Here is a 20,658-nt window from a genome sequence, read left to right as displayed (position 1 = left end):
AAACTGACGGCAAAACATGGATAGGCGCATAAGTATGTTAATTTGATGATACAGAATATAGTTCACTGCTTAATGTTGCAGTATGTGGTTCTGGATAAGTTTAGATGTAAATAGATGCAGCATTTTGCAACTACTGCAGAGCCTATTATTTATTGTGTATATGCCTAGATCAGAATAACAAAGTGATTGACAGTTGAGCACAGAAGGGGGCAATGTTCTCAGTTCAGCATTATATGGATGTATGGTTTCATACTGGTTTCACTCAAATGGTCCTCTGCTACTTGTACATTATTGCATTAGTTTGGTGTGATTATAATAGCCTTTTCTGTAAACTATTACAGCTAGTTTCAGATATTCTGTTGTGTAAAATGCATGCTGCAGAAAAACATTGAAAACTGATCAACAATTAGGTGTTTACAGCTGACTGTGGTAACTCAATCTTGTAGTAGCAAATTAAAGTGACAGCAGTGAATAGAATAGACAGTGTGACAAAGCTCCTTTCCTGTTTGGTAGGTTGTTATTCTGATACAGGCATACGTGACAAGATCAGAGACCAGATAGATCATCTTTGGGGCCTCATGGCAAAAATGAAGATTAATTTATGAATATATTTTTGGGTGTTTTATGACACGAAGTACACATTTATGATGAGTAAAAGATCTAATTAAATTACCGGGAGACGTAAGAGCTGGCCAGTACTTATCTCCCTGAAGGGGTTGTGGAAAGGTTGGAAAAAGGAAAAAAATAGGTTGGGGGGGGGGGGGCAAGATACGAGAGAGAGAGAGAGAGAGAGAGAGAGAGAGAGAGAGAGAGAGAGAGAGAGAGAGAGAGAGAGAGGGGGGGGGGCAGAGGTCATGCCAGAATATGGTTAGAGATAAAGGCCAGGTGTACTTGCTTGTGCAAATGTGTGTGTGCATGTTCTTATCTTTTGTGAAGAAGGCATTGGCTGAAAGCTCATTTGTAACAGTATTTTCATTGTATTTGCCTACAACTCAACGTGTTATCTTTATGGTGAGTAGTGATCTATCCTCTTCATAATATTGTTGATATTACAACCTGGTGTTTCCATTGTTTGATTTTATTCAACTAATATTACCTTTAGTCCACTGTTTTTCATTTTGTGTGTTATCAGTGCAGCAAGCAGATAAAATTATATAAATTTTATCACATTAGTTTTAACTGCAAGTCATGCTTGGTCAATATTAAATCTAACAGTACAAAACACCAGGATGGAATAAACCAGATGTTTGGATATATATGTGCAACTTTAATTAATATCCTATTAATAGTTCAAATTACAATGTTCAAAACAGAAGGAAAGATAACTTTGAGTGACTTGTAACTTCCAGGGTTAGAAGATGACTGAATCCAACGCCAAGCAACTATAAAACAGCAAAGCTAGCTGGTGAAGGAGGGTCAGCAGAAATAATAGCAACATGATTGAAATGAACATTTAAAATTAAGGAACTGTAGACATCTTTCTGATACTACCAAAATGCAAATTTCTGAATGTAGCTTTGTCAAGTTAAGTAACTTTAAGATGATAATACATTGAAGGAATGTTCTATATCAAACACAATGTATTTGTTAGTGCTGTCAGTTAGGAATGAGTATTATGAAGGAGTCATTAGGACACTTCATGCTGAATAACTCATCCACAGCAAACAGTTTTTCCAAAAAGAGTAGTACAAGATGTGTAATGCACTCAGGGAACAAGGTTTCAGACTGCAACAAAGCCTGAGAAAGGTATGACATAATGACTAAACAGTTTTAAAACAGGGAAAATGTCACATCACAGAAAATCCTTAGCCACTACAAATAATAAATATGAACTTTTTAAGGGAATTAACACCTGAAACCAAGGTTACATCAGTAAGAGGTGGAGCTTTGTATCAAATGTTAACTTAAAAGAAGAAAGAAAATACTTACAGTGATTTGCTTTTAAGTGCTTCACATTTAGTTACTATATAGGTCATAACTCCAATTCTTTGAAGTAAAGCCTGCAGAAGAGTGATGCTGGTGTAAGAGGCTGATCACATTTACTGTATAATTTAAGTTCCCTCTCGGACAAGCGATCATATGCTGTCACATATTCCTTATCAAATGCACCTGTAAGAAGGAAAAAAAAAACCTCTTTATTTGTGCCGTACATATAAAAGAAATGATAATCACCTCTACTGCTTGATAGCTTACTTTGGTCAATATTGTCCCTGCCCATAGCAGTGAAGGCCAAAAATAACATTTCTCTGTATAAAGAATGGCCTCTAATGACTCCTCTGCCTTTCAGCTTGTGTCTTTCGATTGCTAGTTTTTTGAGTGGCTCCAAGAGGTCACTGCATCGAACTCCCAATAGAACGTGGTCCATTACTCTGAAAACAATAAGAAAACACAGAGTTAGCTGTAATATAAACTAGAACAATATAAAAATATAAAGAAAGAAAATCAAACAGATGGTATTGCCTTGTGACACAATACTGCTTTCTAAATATATACCAACAATTACAAAGAACATTTTGACTCTCAAGCTTTCAAGACCAAGAGTTCACTGCTGTGAGACAACCTTACAGAAGGAAGTGTGGAAAATAGTTAACAGTATCACAAATAGGATGAGTGGCATCAAGTAAAGAGCAGAATGCTATTTAATGTGTACTCCATTAACAATAAGATAAATAGTTGCTGTGGACTCGTAATACACTGAAATCTATTGCTCACACTATAAATGACTACTGAGACTAAAAAAGAGAGTTAGACTCATCAATACAATAAAATTGTATTGATGAGTCTAACTCTCTTTTTTACTCTCAATAGTCATTTATAGTGTGAGCAATAGAATTTCATACGTAAACTTGCTATTATGATGGAAGGAAATGCCTCCACCACACACACCTGTTAACACACAATATAGATATTTTTCTTAGTTCTTCAGTAACTGAAGAGATGCAACCATATATTAATTTGGGATGCTGGTATTCCTCATTTACACCAAACACCTGCTATTTATCAACTACTATTTGTTCAATATTTGTAACAGTACACAAAGCTGCAAAGAATAACATGTATTTGTGTAGGAATGGAGACGTTTTTATGTCCTCATTACTAACAGGGATTTTCACCACCACCTACTACAGTCCGGTCACTATCACCACCTATCCCATCATAGGCAGGGCTACCTGTGAAACCAGTCATGTGGTCTACAATCTAAGCTGCAACCACTGTGCTGCACTCTACGTGCACATGAAAACCAACAACCTGTCTGTCTACGTGAATGGCCACTGTCAAACTGTGGCCAAGAAACAAGTGGACCACTCTGTTGCTAAATGCACTGCCAAACACGACATCCTTCATTTCAATGACTGCTTCATGGCCTGTGCCATATGGATCCTTCCCACCAACACCAGCTTTTCTGAACAGCGCAGGTGGGAACTTCTCCTGGCGTACATCCTATGTTCCCGTAATCCTTCTGGCCTCAACCATCGTTAGTCATTGTCCTCACCCATCAAGGAGCACTACACAGCCATCATTCCACCACCACCACCACCACCACCACCACCACCATTACACTCAGTCTCTCTTTTATTTCTCTCCTTTTCTGCTACTTCCCCTCCCCTGCCCTCCATCTAACCTGCAGGACTTCACTGTCTGCCAACCCACTGTACTACCCTTCCCCCTTCCCACCCCAGCCTCCTCCTTACCCCCACCCAGTTGCCACTCCCATCACGCACTGGTGTTGCTGCTCACAGTGTGGTTTCAGTTGCCCGAGACTGCAGTCATGTGTGTGAGTTGGTTTGCGTGAGTGTGTGCGCATGTGTGTCTGTTGTTGAAGAAGGCCTTAATGGCCAAAAGCTATAATTGTGCGAGTCTTTTTGTTGTGCCTATCTGTGACTCAGCATCTCCACTATATGGTGAGTAGCAACTTTCCATCTCATAATATTGCTACAGAACAAAAGAATTGATATGTAGAACATTTTGGACAAGACTAACTATCGAGGACAGGCACAAGGTTTTAGATTAATCCTTCTGCTAGACTCCAGACATATCTGCTGCAGTTAATGAAAATTTGAGAGCATGAATGACCCCTAATCATGCCGTAATAATTGGAATATTTAACTCTCTCATACCGATCAAGGTGACACAATGCTTAAGGCACTGGACTTGGTTTCGGGTGGAACAGGGTTGACAATTCCATCCAGTATGCTGATTTAGGTTTTCAACAGTTTGCCTATATTGATTAACATGTATGCAAACACGATTCCTTTGAACTGAATGTGTCCATATTCCATATAGTTTTCCACCTGGTCACCCTATGGTAGTCCCATTAGGGACTCATTCCACACACTTAAGCAGTATTCTTTATGATGTGTCCCACGGGTATTTTGTATGCAGTTTGTTTTGTAGATCGATTGTATTTTCCTAGTACTCTACCAATGAATTGCAGCCTGACACCTGCTTTACTTATGGCTAAGTGTATAAGATTGTTCCCCTCATATTCCACAAACTGTTACACCCAGATATTTATATGAACTGACCGATCCCAATTGTAACTGATTGATATTATAGCCACAGCATACTTCACTTTTTCATTTTTATGAGTGCACAAAAATTTACACTTCTGAACATTTAAAGCTAGTTGCCAATCTTTGCACCACTTTGAAATATTATCAAGATCTGGCTTAATATTTGTGCAGCTACTCTCAGACAATGCTTCATTATAGACAACTGCATAATTTGTGAAAAGTCTGAGGTTGCTATTAAAATTGTCTGCAAGGTCATTAATATACCACATGAACAGCAAGAATCCCAACATCCTTCTGGCATGCACTCGAAATTACTTTTATCTCTGTTGATGATTCTCGGTCCAAATAACAAGCTGCATCCTCCCTATAAAAAAATTCTCAATCCAGTCACAACTTTTGCTTGATATCCCACACAATTGTACTTTTGATATTAAGTGTAAAAGTGGTACTGAGTCAAATGCTTTTCAGAAATCGAGAAAGACTGTATCTACCTGACTGCCTTCATCCACAGCTTTCAGTATGTCATGTGAGAAATGTGCAAGTTGAATTGCACAAAATCAGTGTTTTCAGAATACACCCTGTTCCTCTATTCAAGATACTGCATTATGTTGGAGCCCAGAATATGTTCTCAGATTCTACAGCAAATGGATGTTAGGCATGTAGTTTGTAGATCACTTCTGCTACTCTTTTTGTGGACAGGTGTGACCTGTGCTTTCTTCCAGCTACTGGGCATGGTTTTTGTTCAAGGGATCTACAGCAGATTATTGTTACAGGAGAGGCTAACTCAGCAGCAAATTCAATATTCCAATGCCACTTACACTAATAACTATGTCACTCACCTACACAGTGGCACAAGAATTAAATTGCAACAATATTCCTGCATTTTCCTTTGGGACGGAAAATTTGAAAATGTAGTTAAGTACACTACTGGCCATTAAAATTGCTACACCAAGAAGAAATGAAGATGATACACGGGTATTCATTGGACAAATATATTATACTAGAAGTGACATGTGATTACATTTTACACAATTTGGGTGCATAGATCCTGAGAAATCAGTACCCAGAACAACCACCTGTGGCCGTAATAACGGCCTTAATACGCCTGGCATTGAGTCAAACAGAGCTTGGATGGCATGTACAGGTACAACTGCCCATGCAGCTTCAACACGATACCACAGTTCATCAAGAGTACCGTATTTACTCGAATTTAAGCCGCACTCAAATCTAAGCCGCACCTGAAAAATGAGACTCGAAATTAAGGGAAAAAAATTTCCCGAATCTAAGCCACACCTGAAATTTGAGACTCGAAATTCAAGGGGAGAGAAGTTTTAGGCGGCACCTCCAAAGCGAAACAAAGTTGGTCCATTGTAATATGAGACACAATTTAGGTCGAATGAATGACGATACAGCTACAGTAGTTTGGTTTGAGCTTAACAGTTAAGCTTTACCAGGTAACCATTGCTATGCGTCAGGCGCTCCGTCCGTATTTATACAGGTACCCTTCGTTTTTCACGTGCTTCGTCTGGTTTGAATTGATTGCTTGTTTTTCTTTGATCTGATAAGTGCTGTTCTCTTTGTTATAGGTGTTTACGTCACTCTGAGCTGAAAATGCATTACTGTACTGTGTCATGCATTGTTAGTCGCATCCTGATAATGAATGTTTACGACCTGTCGCCGCTCGCGGCATGGTTTGCTTTTGTGCATGCTACCGCCGCTTACAATAAAAAGAGGGGAATTGTCTCAGTAGCGAAACAATGGCAAGAGACTGCTATCTGTTATTATTTACACTGCTGCTTTCTTTGTTAATGATCAACAAGAACCAAGTAATAAATTGCGTATGATAGAATATGTTCTGAACGAGAGTTTAGCGAAAATTTTTCTCCGTTTGAAAATCTTTGCAGACGCCTCTTTAGTACATTACTTTCTGCACAGAAATTAGTCATCTTAGATTCAAAAATCTAGTCAATTGCCGTGCTTCATTTCTGACTGTATCCCTATTAGGCATAAGAATAACACGAATATAAACATGATATGATATGTGTATACTTCCGCGTTTGCTGTTGTCTCACTCTAGTTTCGTAGTTTATTAGCCGGACAGGATTTAAATGAGAAAGCAGCAAACACGAAAGAATAAATCGCAAAATGTTTGTATTCGTATTATTCTTATGGTGAAGACAATACTACATGTGATTCACAAAAGTTCCCATTATCAACCATCTCTTCTCACAGGTAGGAAAAAATTCAGAACGTAGAATTGGCCATACTGTCAAACATCGCAAACAATCTTGCCAGTCGGACTTTCTTAGTACATTGAAAAGCTGCTACATTCGAAGATGAACAATGAGGTTTTGGCACCAGTATTTATCTTTGTGCCTGCAAAGCATGCCTGTGTAGCGCTACATATATTCGACGGCAGAAGTTAGTTGTGGCGGCACCTACAAACATATTTCAGAACTTCTGCTTACTTTGCACTCGATTCTAAGCCGCAGGCAGTTTTTTGGATTACAAAAACTGGAAAAAAAAGCGCAGCTTAGATTCGAGTAAATACAGTAGTGACTGGCGTATTGTGATGAGCCAGTTGCTCGGCCACCATTGACCAGACGTTTTTAATTGGTGAGAGATCTGGAGAACGTGCTGGCCAGGGCAGCAGTCGAACATTTTCTGTATCCAGAATGACCTGTACAGGACCTGCAACATGCGGTCGTGCATTATCCTGCTGAAATGTAGGGTTTCGCAAGGATTGAATGAAGGGTAGAGCCATGGGTCGTAACACATCTGAAATGTAATGTCCACCATTCAAAGTGCCGTTCATGTGAACAAGAGGTGACCGAGACGTGTAACCAATGGCACCCCATACCATAACGCCGGGTGATGCGTTCACTGCGATGTCGCCAAACACGGATGCGACCATCATGATGCTGTAAACAGAATCTGGATTCATCCAAAAAATGATGTTTTGCCATTTGTGCACCCAGGTTCGTTGTTGAGTACACCATCGCAGGTGCTCCTGTCTGTGATGCAGCGTCAAGGGTAACTGCAGCCATGGTCTCTGAGCTGATAGTCCATGCTGCTGCAAACGTCGTCAAACTGTTTGTGCACATGGTTGTTGTCTTGCAAACATCCCCATATGTTGACTCAGGGATCGAGACGTGGCTGCACGATCCGTTACAGCCACGCAGATAAGATGCCTGTCATCTCGACTGCTAGTGACACGAGGCCATTGGGATCCAGCACGGTACTCCATATTACCCTCCTGAACCCACTGATTCCATATTCTGCTAACGGTCATTGGATCTCGACCAACGCGAGCAGCAATGTCGCGATACGATAAACCACAATTGCGATAGGCTACAATCTGACCTTTATCAAAGTCGAAAATATGATGGTACGCAATTCTCCTCCTTACACGAGACATCACAACAATGTTTCAACAGGCAATGCCATTCAACTACTGTTTGTGTATGAGAAATTGGTTGGAAACTTTCCTCATGTCAGCACAATGTAGGTGTCGCCACCAGCGCCAACCTTGTGTGAATGCTCTGAAAAGCTAATAATTTGCACATCACAGCATCTTCTTCCTGTCGGTTAAATTTCGCATCTGTAGCACGTCATCTTCATGGTGCAGCAATTTTAATGGCCAGTAGTGTATTTCTGCTTTCGCTTTGCTACCCAAAATTTCAGCCTCTGTCACAACCAAGAGTGTTTGGAGCCGAAGTTTGATGCCATTAACAACTTTTACATATGCCCAGGATTTCTTTGGGTTTTGTGAAAGAGCTTTTGACATTATTCTACTACAGAAACCATTGAAGGCTTCACACATTGCTCTCTTGACAGCTAAATACATTTCATTTAGCACCAACCTATTTATAGCACTATGCTTTTTTCATAAATATTATGCAGTAGTATCTGTTTCTTTAGAAATTTCTTTACAGCGACTGTGTACTACAGAGGGTCGTACCATCATGAACTGTTTTACTGTGTACGTATTTATCCAGTGCGTGGTCAACTATCCTTCTAAACTTGAGTCCTGAGCTAAAAGTTACAATTTCCTCATTGAGGTATGACACTACTCCTCCTTCATTTCTTTTCCTTCTTTCTAATTGCTTCATTGCCCTTTGTAGTTTGGTAACCACTGTTGCTGCAACTGCCACATGTTCACTAATATTAGTTTTGGAGCAGACATCCTCAAAGAGGTCAAGTCTATTTGTTGCTATTACATCTAATCTATTTCCATCATGAGAGGGTTTCTGAACTGTTCTAGGTAGTTTTCACATAAGGCATTTAGTAATGTTACACAGGAAATTATCACACCCAGCACTAAAAAAAAAAAAAAAAAAAAAAAAAAAAACACTTTAATTACTGAAGTTGATTGTTGGATGGTTAAGTTTTCTCTGATGATTACAGTGTGATTGAGGAACTTCCATACTAGTGAAATGACATGTCCTGTAAAATTATTCATTACACCAGAAGTGAGTCAGGTGGTTGGTAGAAGGATTCAATTATAATTTAGTATGTGAGCTTCATTACTTTTTAGGAGCACGTTGTTATTGCTTCAACATTTACTCACTATGATTTTAATTCTCCCGCATATACAGGGGGTGAGAGTGGAGGGATTTTTTTGGATCTTACAATGATAGTTCCTGGTCTCCTACAGATATCGTTATCTGGATAGGATGGGGAGTTGCCTAATCTAAGAAAACCTTGTGTGCACCCAACACACCTGACTCAATAAGGAGGACCATACTGTTCTCAGTCAGATGGCACATGTCTAGGAAGTTACAGAACCTTTGAAGTCTCTGGTTCAGGCTTGCCACTAGACTCAGAACCAGATCTGTTCTGGGCAAAAAGGCTGCCGATTGTGAACGTCTGTGAGCAAGGATGGTATTCTCAACCTTCTCTGCCAGTTGCTGTAATGATCCAAGTATGACCTCGGAGCCAGATGACAAGCATCATTTGTCAGCGTGTATCACAATCTGCAGTTGGTTGTGCCTCGTCCCTTCAATGGCTGCCAGAATAGCCTCGTCAACAATGCTGAATGAGGCCCCCAGGCACACACACTGAGTGCACAGTGTTCCTTCTCATCCCTTACTGTCATTTCTCTAAAGGGTGCCATTATTAGCTGTACATTTCAACTGCCAAAGATAATGGACTCCCACCTTTTTGTGTTTGACTCCCCTTGGCATGGGATGCAGCATGTTTTTCAACAGGTAAAGTGAGTCTCACCGGCTCAGATTTGGCAGAAGACAGCACCTCAAACTTGTTGATTAGTGTGGTGGATGTAACATCCTAAGTTCTCCTGGTCCTTCTTTCCCCTGTACAGGACTTCTAGAACCACCACTGATATGCTATCAACAGTGAAGTGGACAAGTAGTTACAGATTCTGTATTTCCTCCAGAAGTGACAGTGTTCCTCCTCTCTCCCTCCCACCTAACCAACCCCCTGGTCACCTTCCAGCAATTCCTTACATCCAACTTGGCCTTACCATCCTTCTCCAGGTCTCTTCAAAGAACACAGATCACTCCGCAGAAGAAAGGAAAGCCACTTGCAACCACAAAACAGGTCCTGATTTAATCAACTTCTCTGTAAAAAAAAGATGTACCACTGCTGTGATGAATTGCAGTGATTACTAGACATCAGGCTTCTATCAACTGCCTGCCTCCATCACCTATGAACTCCATGGTGCTCACATCATTTCTACTAAGTACCTTAGGCCGATCCAGAATCTCTCCTCCGAGACCAAATCCCTCCCCCCTCCCAAAATCCATTCACCTTCCACATGCTTCTCAAAATCCACAAACTCAACAACACTGTATGCCCCAAATGCAGCTGGTCATTGCGTTCTGGCTGAAAGAATCTCCACCATTGTCAACCAAAACCAACTAACTGCCAACAGGCTAGCTTCTCATATCAAAGACACAACCCACTTCCTTCACTGGCTCTTGACCATCCCCACACCCTGTTATTACCTGGATCCCTTCTTGTCACTCTTGATGACATTTCCCTATACACCAACATCCCTCACGCCCATGTCCTTACCACTATGGAATACTACCTCTCCCTATGTCCTTCCATCTGCACAACCACTAAATCATTTCTTATACACCTTACCAACAAAGAATGGAAAAGCCAGGATGGAATGCAGAAATATTATAAGAAGGAAAGTTGCTACTCACCATACAGCGGAGATACTGAGTCACAGATAGGCACAACAAAAGACTCTGACAATTATAGCCTTTGTCAGCAATAGACACACATAGGTGCACACACACACACTCACACACAACTCACACAGTTGTGTGTTTGAGTTGCGTTTGCTTAAGAGTGTGCATATGTGTGTGTGTGTGTGTGTGTGTGTGTGTGTGTATATACTGTTGACAAAGGCCTTAATGGCTGAAAGCTATAATTGTGCCAATCTGCGACTCAGCATCTCTGCTATATGGTGAGTAGCAACTTTCCTTCTTGTAATATTGTTACTAACTATATCTTTACACACAACTATTTTCCCTTTGAAAAGAAGGTACACAAACCATTCTCCTGTGCCAACCTGTTTATGGGCCATGTAGAGGATATCTTCCTAGCCTCCCAAAACCCCAAACACCTTGTCTAGTTCAGGTTCATTGTTGATATCTTCATTATCTGGAACCTGGGCGAAGACAACCCTCTTCTCATTCCTCCTCCTCTTCCACCCACTTCACATGGTTTTCCTCTATTCAACATGCGACCTTCCTGACTTTGACCACCACCTCCCTGATGGTGCCAATCATACCTCTGTCCACTTAAAGCCTATGAACTGCCAGCACCTGCACCTTGGCAGCTGTCGCCCCTTGCACCCTAAAAATCAGTTCCATACAGCCTGGCCACCCATCGTCAACATATATGCAGGGATGAGAATTCCCTTGCCCCGTATGCTGATGGTCTCCCAGGCAGGCACTACCCCCCCCCCCCCCCCCCCCTCTCCACACCCAAAACCTAGTCAATGAACAGATTTCTGTGCCATATTCTCACACTTTCACACTTCCCCAATCCTCCCACCACCTCCAGGCACATCCCTGTGGAAGACCTAGGTGCAAGACCTGTCTGATCCCCCCCATCCAGCACATCCTACTTGAGTCCTGTCACAGGCTTATTCTGTTCCATCAGAGGCAGGACCACTTGTGACAGAGACCACGTCATACACCAGCTCTGCTGCAATTTATGCACAGTATTTTATTTGGGCATAGTTATCAACTGGCTGTCCATCCGACTGAATGACCATCACCAAACTGGGGCCAAGAACAGAGTCGACCAACCAGTGGCAAAACACTTTGCTAGGCACAAATTGTCCGAGACCAATAGCTGCTTCACAACCCATGCCATCTGCATCCTTCCCTCCAGCACCAGCTTGTCTGAACTACCGTATTTACTCGAATCTAAGCCGCACTTTTTTTCCGGTTTTTGTAATCCAAAAAACCGCCTGCGGCTTAGAATCGAGTGCAAAGTAAGCGGAAGTTCTGAAAAATGTTGGTAGGTGCTGCCGCAACTGATTTCCGTCGTCGAATATAATATGTAGCGCTGCATAGGCATGCTTTGCCGGCACAAAGATAAATACTAGCGCCAAAACCTCCGCGTCAGTAAATAAATTAAAAAAAAAAGCGTGGAATACGAGCCTTCTTCTCCGCCCCGAGTTTCGATCACTGCATTTTATACATTATCCACGAAGTAAATACAAATTCCGTATTGTTCATCTTCGAATGTAGCAGCATTTCAATGTTGAATGTACTACGAAAATCCGACTGGCAAGTCTGTGATGATTTGTCAATATGGTCAACCCTACGTTCTGAATTTTTTCCTACCTGTGAGAAGAGATGGTTGCTAATAGGAACTTTTATGAATTGTGAATCACATACAGTATTCTCTTCGCCATAAGAATAATACGAATATAAATATTTTGCCGTGTATTCCTTCGTGTTTGCTGCTATCTCATTTAAATCCTGTTTGCCTAATAAACTACGAAACTAGGGTGAGACGACAGCAAACGCGGAAGAATATACATATCATGTCATGTTTATATTCGTATTATTCTTATGCCTAATAGTGATACAGTCAGAAATGAAGCACGGCAATTAACTCGATTTTTAAATCTAAGATGACTTATTTCTGTGCAGAATGTAATGTACTAAAGAGGCGTCTGCAAAGATTTTCAAACGGAGAAAAATTTTCGATAAACTCTCGTTCAGAACGCCTTCTATCAAAAGCAGTCTATTATTTGGTTCTTGTTGATCATTATCAAAGAAAGCAGCAGTGTAAGTAACAACAAATAGCAGTCTCTTGCCATTGTTTCGCTAATGAGACAATTCCTCTCTTTTTTTTTTTTTTTTTATTGTAAGCGGTGTTAGCGTACACAAAAGCAAGCCATGCCGCGAGCGGTGACAGACCGTAAACACGCACTATCAGAATGCGACAAACGACTCATGACACAGTACAGTAATGCATTTTCAGCTTAGAGTGACGTAAACACCTATAACAAAGAGAATGGCACTTACCAGATCAAAGCAAAATAAGCAATCAATTCAAACCAGACGAAGCACGGGAAAAAGGAAACGTACCCATATAAATACGGACGGAGCGCGTGACGCATAGCAATGGCTACCTAGTAAAGCTTAACTGCTAAGCTTACGACTCGAACCTACTGTAGCTGTATCGTCATTCATTCGATCTAAATTGTGTCTCATATTACAATGGACCAACTTTGTTTCGATTTGGAGGTGTGGCCTAAAACTTTTCTCTCCCCTTGAATTTCGAGTCTCAAATTTCAGGTGCGGTTTAGATTCGGGAAAATTTTTTTTCTTGATTTCGCGTCTCATTTTTCAGGTGCGGCTTAGATTCGAGTGCGGCTTAGATTCGAGTAAATACGGTACATATATGAGTGCTATCTTTCCAACACATCCTACACCCCTATAATCCTTCTGTCTCAGTCATCAATGACCCACTGTTCCCATACCCCCCACCCAGAAGTTTCCCCATCCTTTGTCCTGTCACCCCTTCCCAACCCATGCCTTCATGTCGCCGTCATGCACTGCACCTCGCTGGCTCCAATGCCCATGTATTGCATCCCTAGCCTGAGCACCTGCCACCTCTTCCTCCCACATTCCTATTCTGCACAACTGCTGCCTCCCTCCAAGTCACTAGCTACCTGTTCCCAACTCTTCTTCATGCTTCCTGCTCCTTTTCGTGAGAGACAGCGCATGCACGCATGCACGTGTGCGATATCTAGCTTTTCAAAGGATTTCTACCAAAAGCTAGCCAAGTTTTGTTCTTTTCGTGCACATGCCAACAACTCAACACTACTGCTATTCACTGAGTAGTCTCCTTTATTGCTAAATTATTTACAAAGATGTTATATTCAATACACATGATTCAACTTACCCTTTGGACACACTGGTAGGATCTGTAAGTAGAGCACTTACGAGAGAACTTGGTTCCTCATTTAGCTGCCACAACACATACATAGGTTGTCCAACCTGTAAATGGAAATGAAACAATAAGTGCTGAAACACATTATAAGGAACTATTCACTCTCTCCCTTGTCTTAACAGTTTCAGATACACTGTTCACCAATATATATATATATATATATATATATATATATATATATATATATATATATATGGAAACACTCCACGTAGGAAAAATATACCTAAAAACAAAGATGATGTGACTTACCAAATGAAAGTGCTGGCAGGTCGACAGACACACAAACGAACACAAACATACACACAAAATTCAAGCTTTTGCAACAAACTGTTGCCTCATCAGGAAAGAGGGAAGGAGAGGGAAAGACGAAAGGATGTGGGTTTTAAGGGAGAGGGTAAGGAGTCATTCCAATTCTGGGAGCGGAAAGACTTACCTTAGGGGGAAAAAAGGACAGGTATACACTCGTGCACACACACACATATCCATCCGCATATACACAGACACAAGCAGACATCTGATGTCTTTCCCTCTCCTTCCCTCTTTCCTGATGAGGCAACCGTTGGTTGCGAAAGCTTGAATTTTGTGTGTATGTTTGTGTGTCTATCGACCTGCCAGCGCTTTTGTTTGGTAAATCTCATCATCTTTCTTTTTAGATATATTTTTTCCACGTGGAATGTTTCCCTTTATTATATATATATATTATAATAGAAGGAAACATTCCACGAAGGAAAAATATATCTAGATATATTTTTCCTTCGTGGAATGTTTCCTTCTATTATAATGATATAGATAGATATAGATATATATATATATATATCTCTGCCCAAACTCTTTGTCTTTAAATATGTCTGCTTGTGTCTGTATATGTGTGGATGGATATGTGTGTGTGTGTGTGTGTGTGTGTGTGTGTGTGTGTGTGTGTGGTGTGCGCGAGTGTGTACCCGTCCTTTTTTCCCCCTAAGGTAAGTCTTTCCGCTCCCGGGACTGGAATGACTCCTTACCCTCTCCCTTAAAACCCACATCCTTTCGTCTTTCCCTCTCCTTTCCTCTTTCCTGATGAGGCAACAGTTTGTTGCGAAAGCTTGAATTTTGTGTGTATGTTTGTGTTCGTTTGTGTGTCTGTCGACCTGCCAGCACTTTCATTTGGTAAGTCACATCATCTTTGTTTTTATATATAAATATATATATATATATATATATGATGGATATGTGTGTGTGTGCGAGTGTATACCTGTCCTTTTTTCCCCCTAAGGTAAGTCTTTCCGCTCCCGGGATTGGAATGACTCCTTACCCTCTCCCTTAAAACCCAAATCCTTTTGTCTTTCCCTCTCCTTCCCTCTTTCCTGACGAGGCAACCATTGGTTGCGAAAGCTAGATTTTGTGTGTATGTTTGTGTTTGTTTGTGTGTCTATCGACCTGCCAGCGCTTTTGTTTGGTAAGTCTCATCATCTTTCTTTTTAAATGTATTTTTTCCCACGTGGAACGTTTCCCTCTATTTCTGCTTGTGTCTGTGTATATGCACATGGATATGTGTGTGTGTGCGCGAGTGTATACCTGTCCTTTTTTCCCCCTAAGGTAAGTCTTTCCGTTCCCGGGATTGGAATGACTCCTTACCCTCTCCCTTAAAACCCAAATCCTTTCGTCTTTTCCTCTCCTTCCCTCTTTCCTGATGAAGCAACCGTTTGTTGCGAAAGCTTGAATTTTGTGTGTACGTTTGTGTTCGTTTGTGTGTCTGTCGACCTGCCAGCACTTTCATTTGGTAAGTCACATCATCTTTGTTTTTAGGTATATTTTTCCTACGTGGAATGTTTCCTTCTATTTTTATATATATATATATATATATATATATATATATATATATATATATATATATATATATATATGAGTGTGTGTGTGTGTGTCGTAAAAGACAGTAAAAGCTGGTTATTAATAAAAAGGAAAAAATTCAATCCAGGCCCATAGTTCAGGGACCAAAGAGGACCCCTGACACTTAATGTTGGCTCGGTGCAGCTGCTTTGTGAGTCCGCTGTGACGAATCACATAATGCAACATTGTTTACCTTCGTATGCCAACCAGAGTTGTGCCAAATTGATCCTGATCCTTTGGCAGAACTGCCAAATTTGTACACCTTGTAAAACTACTACACATCTGCAATTGTTTCTACATATGTTTAGGTAATTTTATGATTTTGTAAGTAGGTTTAATAAAATGAAGCTTTATTGATAAATATTACTTACATGAACTATACTGATATAAAATATTAGACACAACAAATTAAATGAGTCACCAAAGTAAATAAATCATAAGCAATATAAACTTTCTTTTAAAAAAAAGTGTATTTTATTGTTTATGGGGATACTGTACTTTAGTTTTTGTATGATGTATAATAAAGAAGTCCTACTAGGTTACTTCAGCATACAATTTGGCAAAGAAAAAGTACACCAAAAAACTATTTGCAATTTTCCAACACCCAAATGTGGCCAGATTTACTGTATTGCGTCAACATGATAATTTGAAAATCATGTCAACCTCCCAAACCTTCATTTCCAAAAGCAAAAGATCTGCAGGTACTTACTGCAATTGCTTGATGAGTATCAAACACATCATGTTGCCATCACATACTGTTCAATGAAAGAATTTAACAAAGTACAAGTTTGGCGGATGGGGGGTATATCTTGCCATACCTAAACTGATGGTAACACACCAGTGTTATCATAGTCTGTGTTGCAGGAGCCCTTTGTAATTCACAGTTGAATACTGGCATCATTAGCCAACATGTATTATACTGACAAGGCATTCAGTTTACTTTTAACTCTGATTTCATCATACCATCCCGTAAAAGCACACAAATTTTTAAAAAAGTCTTTCAGTTACATTCTTTACAAGCACTCAAAACTATTTAAAAACTATTTTATCCATGACAGTTTGAGAACACTGTGGCTTTATTAGGATAAAATCAGCGAATCATCAAACTGCAGTTAGCCATCCTTTCTTGAAGCAATAAATTTCCCTAACTATCCTAAGCCCATTAGACAGAAACAATGATTTCTTGTATGAATGTATACATTTTTATTCTTTAACAGAAAACAGTACAAGTGATTTTGTGTTTTACTAAAACTTTCAATCTGCTCATAGGATCTATACGTTCCATTTACTTCAGGAAATGAAGTTGTTTCACTTATTAATTTTCAGAAACATTTGGGCTTTACTTTATAACAAAACCATGTCCTATAGGCAGGTAAAATAGGCCACCCTAAATGAAGGGTGTGAAAAGGTACATACCTTGAGGGGGTGATAGTATTAGTGATTCTGAACAAAAAATGCCATATGAAATATGGTCCATTCTTCAGAGTTTCTGAGGAAACTAATGAAAACAACGCAGATGGTTCACAATCTGCCGATGATATGGATGGAGACCCTTCTCATGTACCATGCGCATTATTCATGCCTGTGGAACACCAAGCTGTGTAGCAAGTCATCTAGAGTTGGTAGCTACACTGTGTTCTACCATTTCAAAAGTGTTCTCAAATTCACTATGATCTTGTTGGACAGGATGTTCAGATACATCATGTATGCTGGGAAGCTTACCGGGCTTGCGCAAACTGGTCAACACCCTGCAAAATACTGTGCTATCCAGAAATCTGTAATCAGGAGGAAATCCACATTCGTATTTGCAAACAGTGGCTCTGGAATTCCAATTACAAAACCTGTACACAAAGATCATGTCACCATGTTCCGCATGAATGAAGATGTGTGGCACCTTCACTACAATGACCTGATTGTTTCGACTATACATACAACACCGCAGTACACTGGTGCAACCACTGCAGTTCTGACATGTGAGGTAAACAATGTATACTATTGCATGACCTGTCATCCCATCATGTGCAAGTGATGTGCGCATTGAAATAGTCAGTAAAGACAACACTACATGGCCTAATGTCACTTTGGTTGTATTTGCATGTGAGTGCTGGTGAAGAAGGATATGTGACTGACACCCACGATTTTCAAACAGCTGTATGCTGGAACAGTTAAGAAAAGAGTATATGTTCATTTGAATTTTTTTGTTCAGAATCACCAATACTATCACCCCTCAAAGCATGTACCTTGCCCCTGAGTCACCCTGTATATTCAGAATGAGTAAATATGTAAAGATGAAGTTTTCTCTAAGTTATTATGAACGGTGTGGCGAATTTTATTACGTATGCTAGTAATCTTTAATGTTTATAGCTGCCCAATTACAACACTGACTGTTTTGCATTACTGAAGTCCTCTTTAAATGTTCTTTCCAACGCCACAGAAAAAATACATACAGCTACAAATTGTGGGGTCATAATTTTAAGAGGTAAATGTTAAAAACCCGAGGTGTGAAACTAGTAACAAAAAAATAAATTTTTTTTTTTTTTTTTTTTTAAAAACAAGGTACCATGCTGCAGTTTTCTTCCTTACAGATATATGAGAATTAATATGGAGTCTAGATGCCGTGCTATTTATTAATGAAAGAACTGATGATTTAGTGTGAATGTACAGTGTCTGAATACTAATCTTCACATGAACTGCAGTCAAGTATGCAAGAAAAGCAATAACTAATCCACATGGGAAAACAGAGTTCTTAGTAAATTTTTGAGAATGTTGGATCACTGAAATATACAATAGTGTTTTTATCATCATCATAATCACCAGCAGCAGTAATATTTGACACCCACTACTGGATAAAGACCACCTCCGGACCTCTTCATGCATTATGATCTTCAGTTATACAAATTCATGCAGCTATTGTTTTAATGACATCTTCGCAACTTGCATTCAGTTTTCATCTCAATCTTCTCTTATCTGCTAAAATCCAGGAATGAGTTTCATTGGCCCATCTACCACCAATTTGCCCGACAACTGTTAAAATCTATTTCATTTTAAGTAGTCCACTCCAATCTGTACACTGGTCAATTTGTTTGTCTTCCTGCATCTCCATGTAACTCCCAAGATGTACATTTCTACTGCTCATTGTTTTTGGATAGTTTTTGCAAAAAATGCCAAAGTCTCATTGCTATCAATTAAAACTGGTAATCCTTGCTGTTTGTAAATTTTTTTTATTTTCAAACACATCAAAAGCTTGGTTTCAAATACTTTATTTAATTTACCAAAACCACTCCAAGATATTTTACTATTCTGTTTATTTCTTTTGCTGTCCATGTAGTCATTGCCTTCAACTGTCTTAAATACAAAACAATCCAATGGATCTAAGGCTTCTTTGTTAATTTTTACTATTTTTTTCTGTGTGCTGATTATACTGATCACAATATTTTTAAGGTTTACTTTCAAACTTGCTCTGTTATATTTTTTCAAACATTGTTGAAAATGATTTGCAGTAGGAATCAACATCATGAAGTCATGAGCAAAACAAAGCTGGTTACAGTATGTTTCATTAATGAGTATTCCTCCCTTTCTTCCAATTTAGAGATCGGAGAACCATCTCTAGGGCTCCTGAGAACAGCTGATGTCAAGGTGAAGCTCTAGTATTGGTGTACATATTCTTCATGCATTGAATCAGTGCTTTATTTCTCAGTGACTGTTGTGCATATTTTTCTGACCCTGAATGAACAGCTTTTTCTAAATGTATGAATCCCAAGCATTTATCTGTTCTCTAATTTTGTTCATAAATTGCAAAAGGACCATTGTGCTACATTCTCTTCTACGTTTGTTCCTTTGTTTGAGTAAAATTCGATGTTTTTTCATGCTGTTGGTGATAATTTTAATGAATATCAGTATACTGATGATGCTGGCATATTCTAAACACACATGGTTCCTTACTTGTGAAGCAGAAATAATTCCACACTACCATTACCTCTCCTCTATCTTATTGGTTCAGCACACACTTGTAACCAGTCAGGAAGTTTCACAATAGTGCGGACACTGCTGCATAGTTAAAGATTCATTCTGGTACCATTACAGTGTTGTCAGTTACAATTAGTAAGAGTTATGTTCAAGTAAAATGGCCACCAAGAATATGTGTTTTAAGTGTCTTTTTCAGTAAACTGAGGAACTCTCTCTTAGCAGTTGTGTAATGTTAGTGCAATGTTTAATACTTATTTCTTGACTTTGGGGACATTATTATTCAGTAAACTGTTGATGTACACTTATAGAAGACAACAGTAAAGGGTATTCAAACAGTTTGTGGTAAACTAAATAATTATTACACATAATCAGCAATTATTTGTGGAGCAAGTTTTACCTCTTCATGAAGGCGAGGATTATCCCACATGCAGTGAATCAAAACATTATTGTGATCACTGTTGGCCCATGATGGATGAACAGTTCGGTTTCCTTTTTCTACAGACGCTGCATGTAAACACAAGCCAGGCAAGTGACTTACAGCTGTGATGCGTTGAAACACCCAGACCTGCAATATTCATGCAATACAAACTGCTGTATGACGAATTCAATTAATTATTTGAAATGTAATGGAAAAAGAATATTTTACCTACCATATTCCAGTATATAATTGGATGCTCATCCACAAATCGGGACTGTGTAAGACAGCTATCTCCTTCATTGTACAAAATATTTTCAAATTCCTTTCTCAATACTAATGGATTGAGATATGGCACAGTAATTGGCTCAAGTGTAACTGGAAGATCTGCCGGAGGGTCTTCTCTCTGCAATAGAGATACTTTTACATTTATATTGCAGT

General features: G+C 39.5%; 1 protein-coding gene across 3 annotated transcripts in view; it reads right to left on the bottom strand.

Moving 5' to 3' along the window:
- Positions 1 to 20,658, bottom strand: part of LOC126094477 (DENN domain-containing protein Crag) — a 322,685-nt gene that overhangs the window by 1,243 nt on the left and 300,784 nt on the right. For all 3 annotated transcript variants that reach the window (XM_049908870.1, XM_049908869.1, XM_049908871.1), the window contains 5 exons: positions 20,453 to 20,623; positions 20,200 to 20,367; positions 13,923 to 14,017; positions 2,194 to 2,369; positions 1,930 to 2,109 (listed from right to left, as the gene is read on the bottom strand). In XM_049908870.1, coding sequence (XP_049764827.1) covers positions 1,973 to 2,109; positions 2,194 to 2,369; positions 13,923 to 14,017; positions 20,200 to 20,367; positions 20,453 to 20,623 — 747 coding nt within the window. In that variant the 3' untranslated portion in view covers positions 1,930 to 1,972. The remainder of the gene's footprint in view (positions 1 to 1,929; positions 2,110 to 2,193; positions 2,370 to 13,922; positions 14,018 to 20,199; positions 20,368 to 20,452; positions 20,624 to 20,658) is intronic.

Source organism: Schistocerca cancellata, chromosome 8 (genome assembly GCF_023864275.1).
Source record: "Schistocerca cancellata isolate TAMUIC-IGC-003103 chromosome 8, iqSchCanc2.1, whole genome shotgun sequence".
Classification (NCBI taxonomy): Eukaryota; Metazoa; Arthropoda; class Insecta; order Orthoptera; family Acrididae; genus Schistocerca; species Schistocerca cancellata.
The sequence above is the reverse complement of the archived record's forward strand: the minus strand, read 5'-3'. Positions and strand labels throughout refer to the sequence as shown.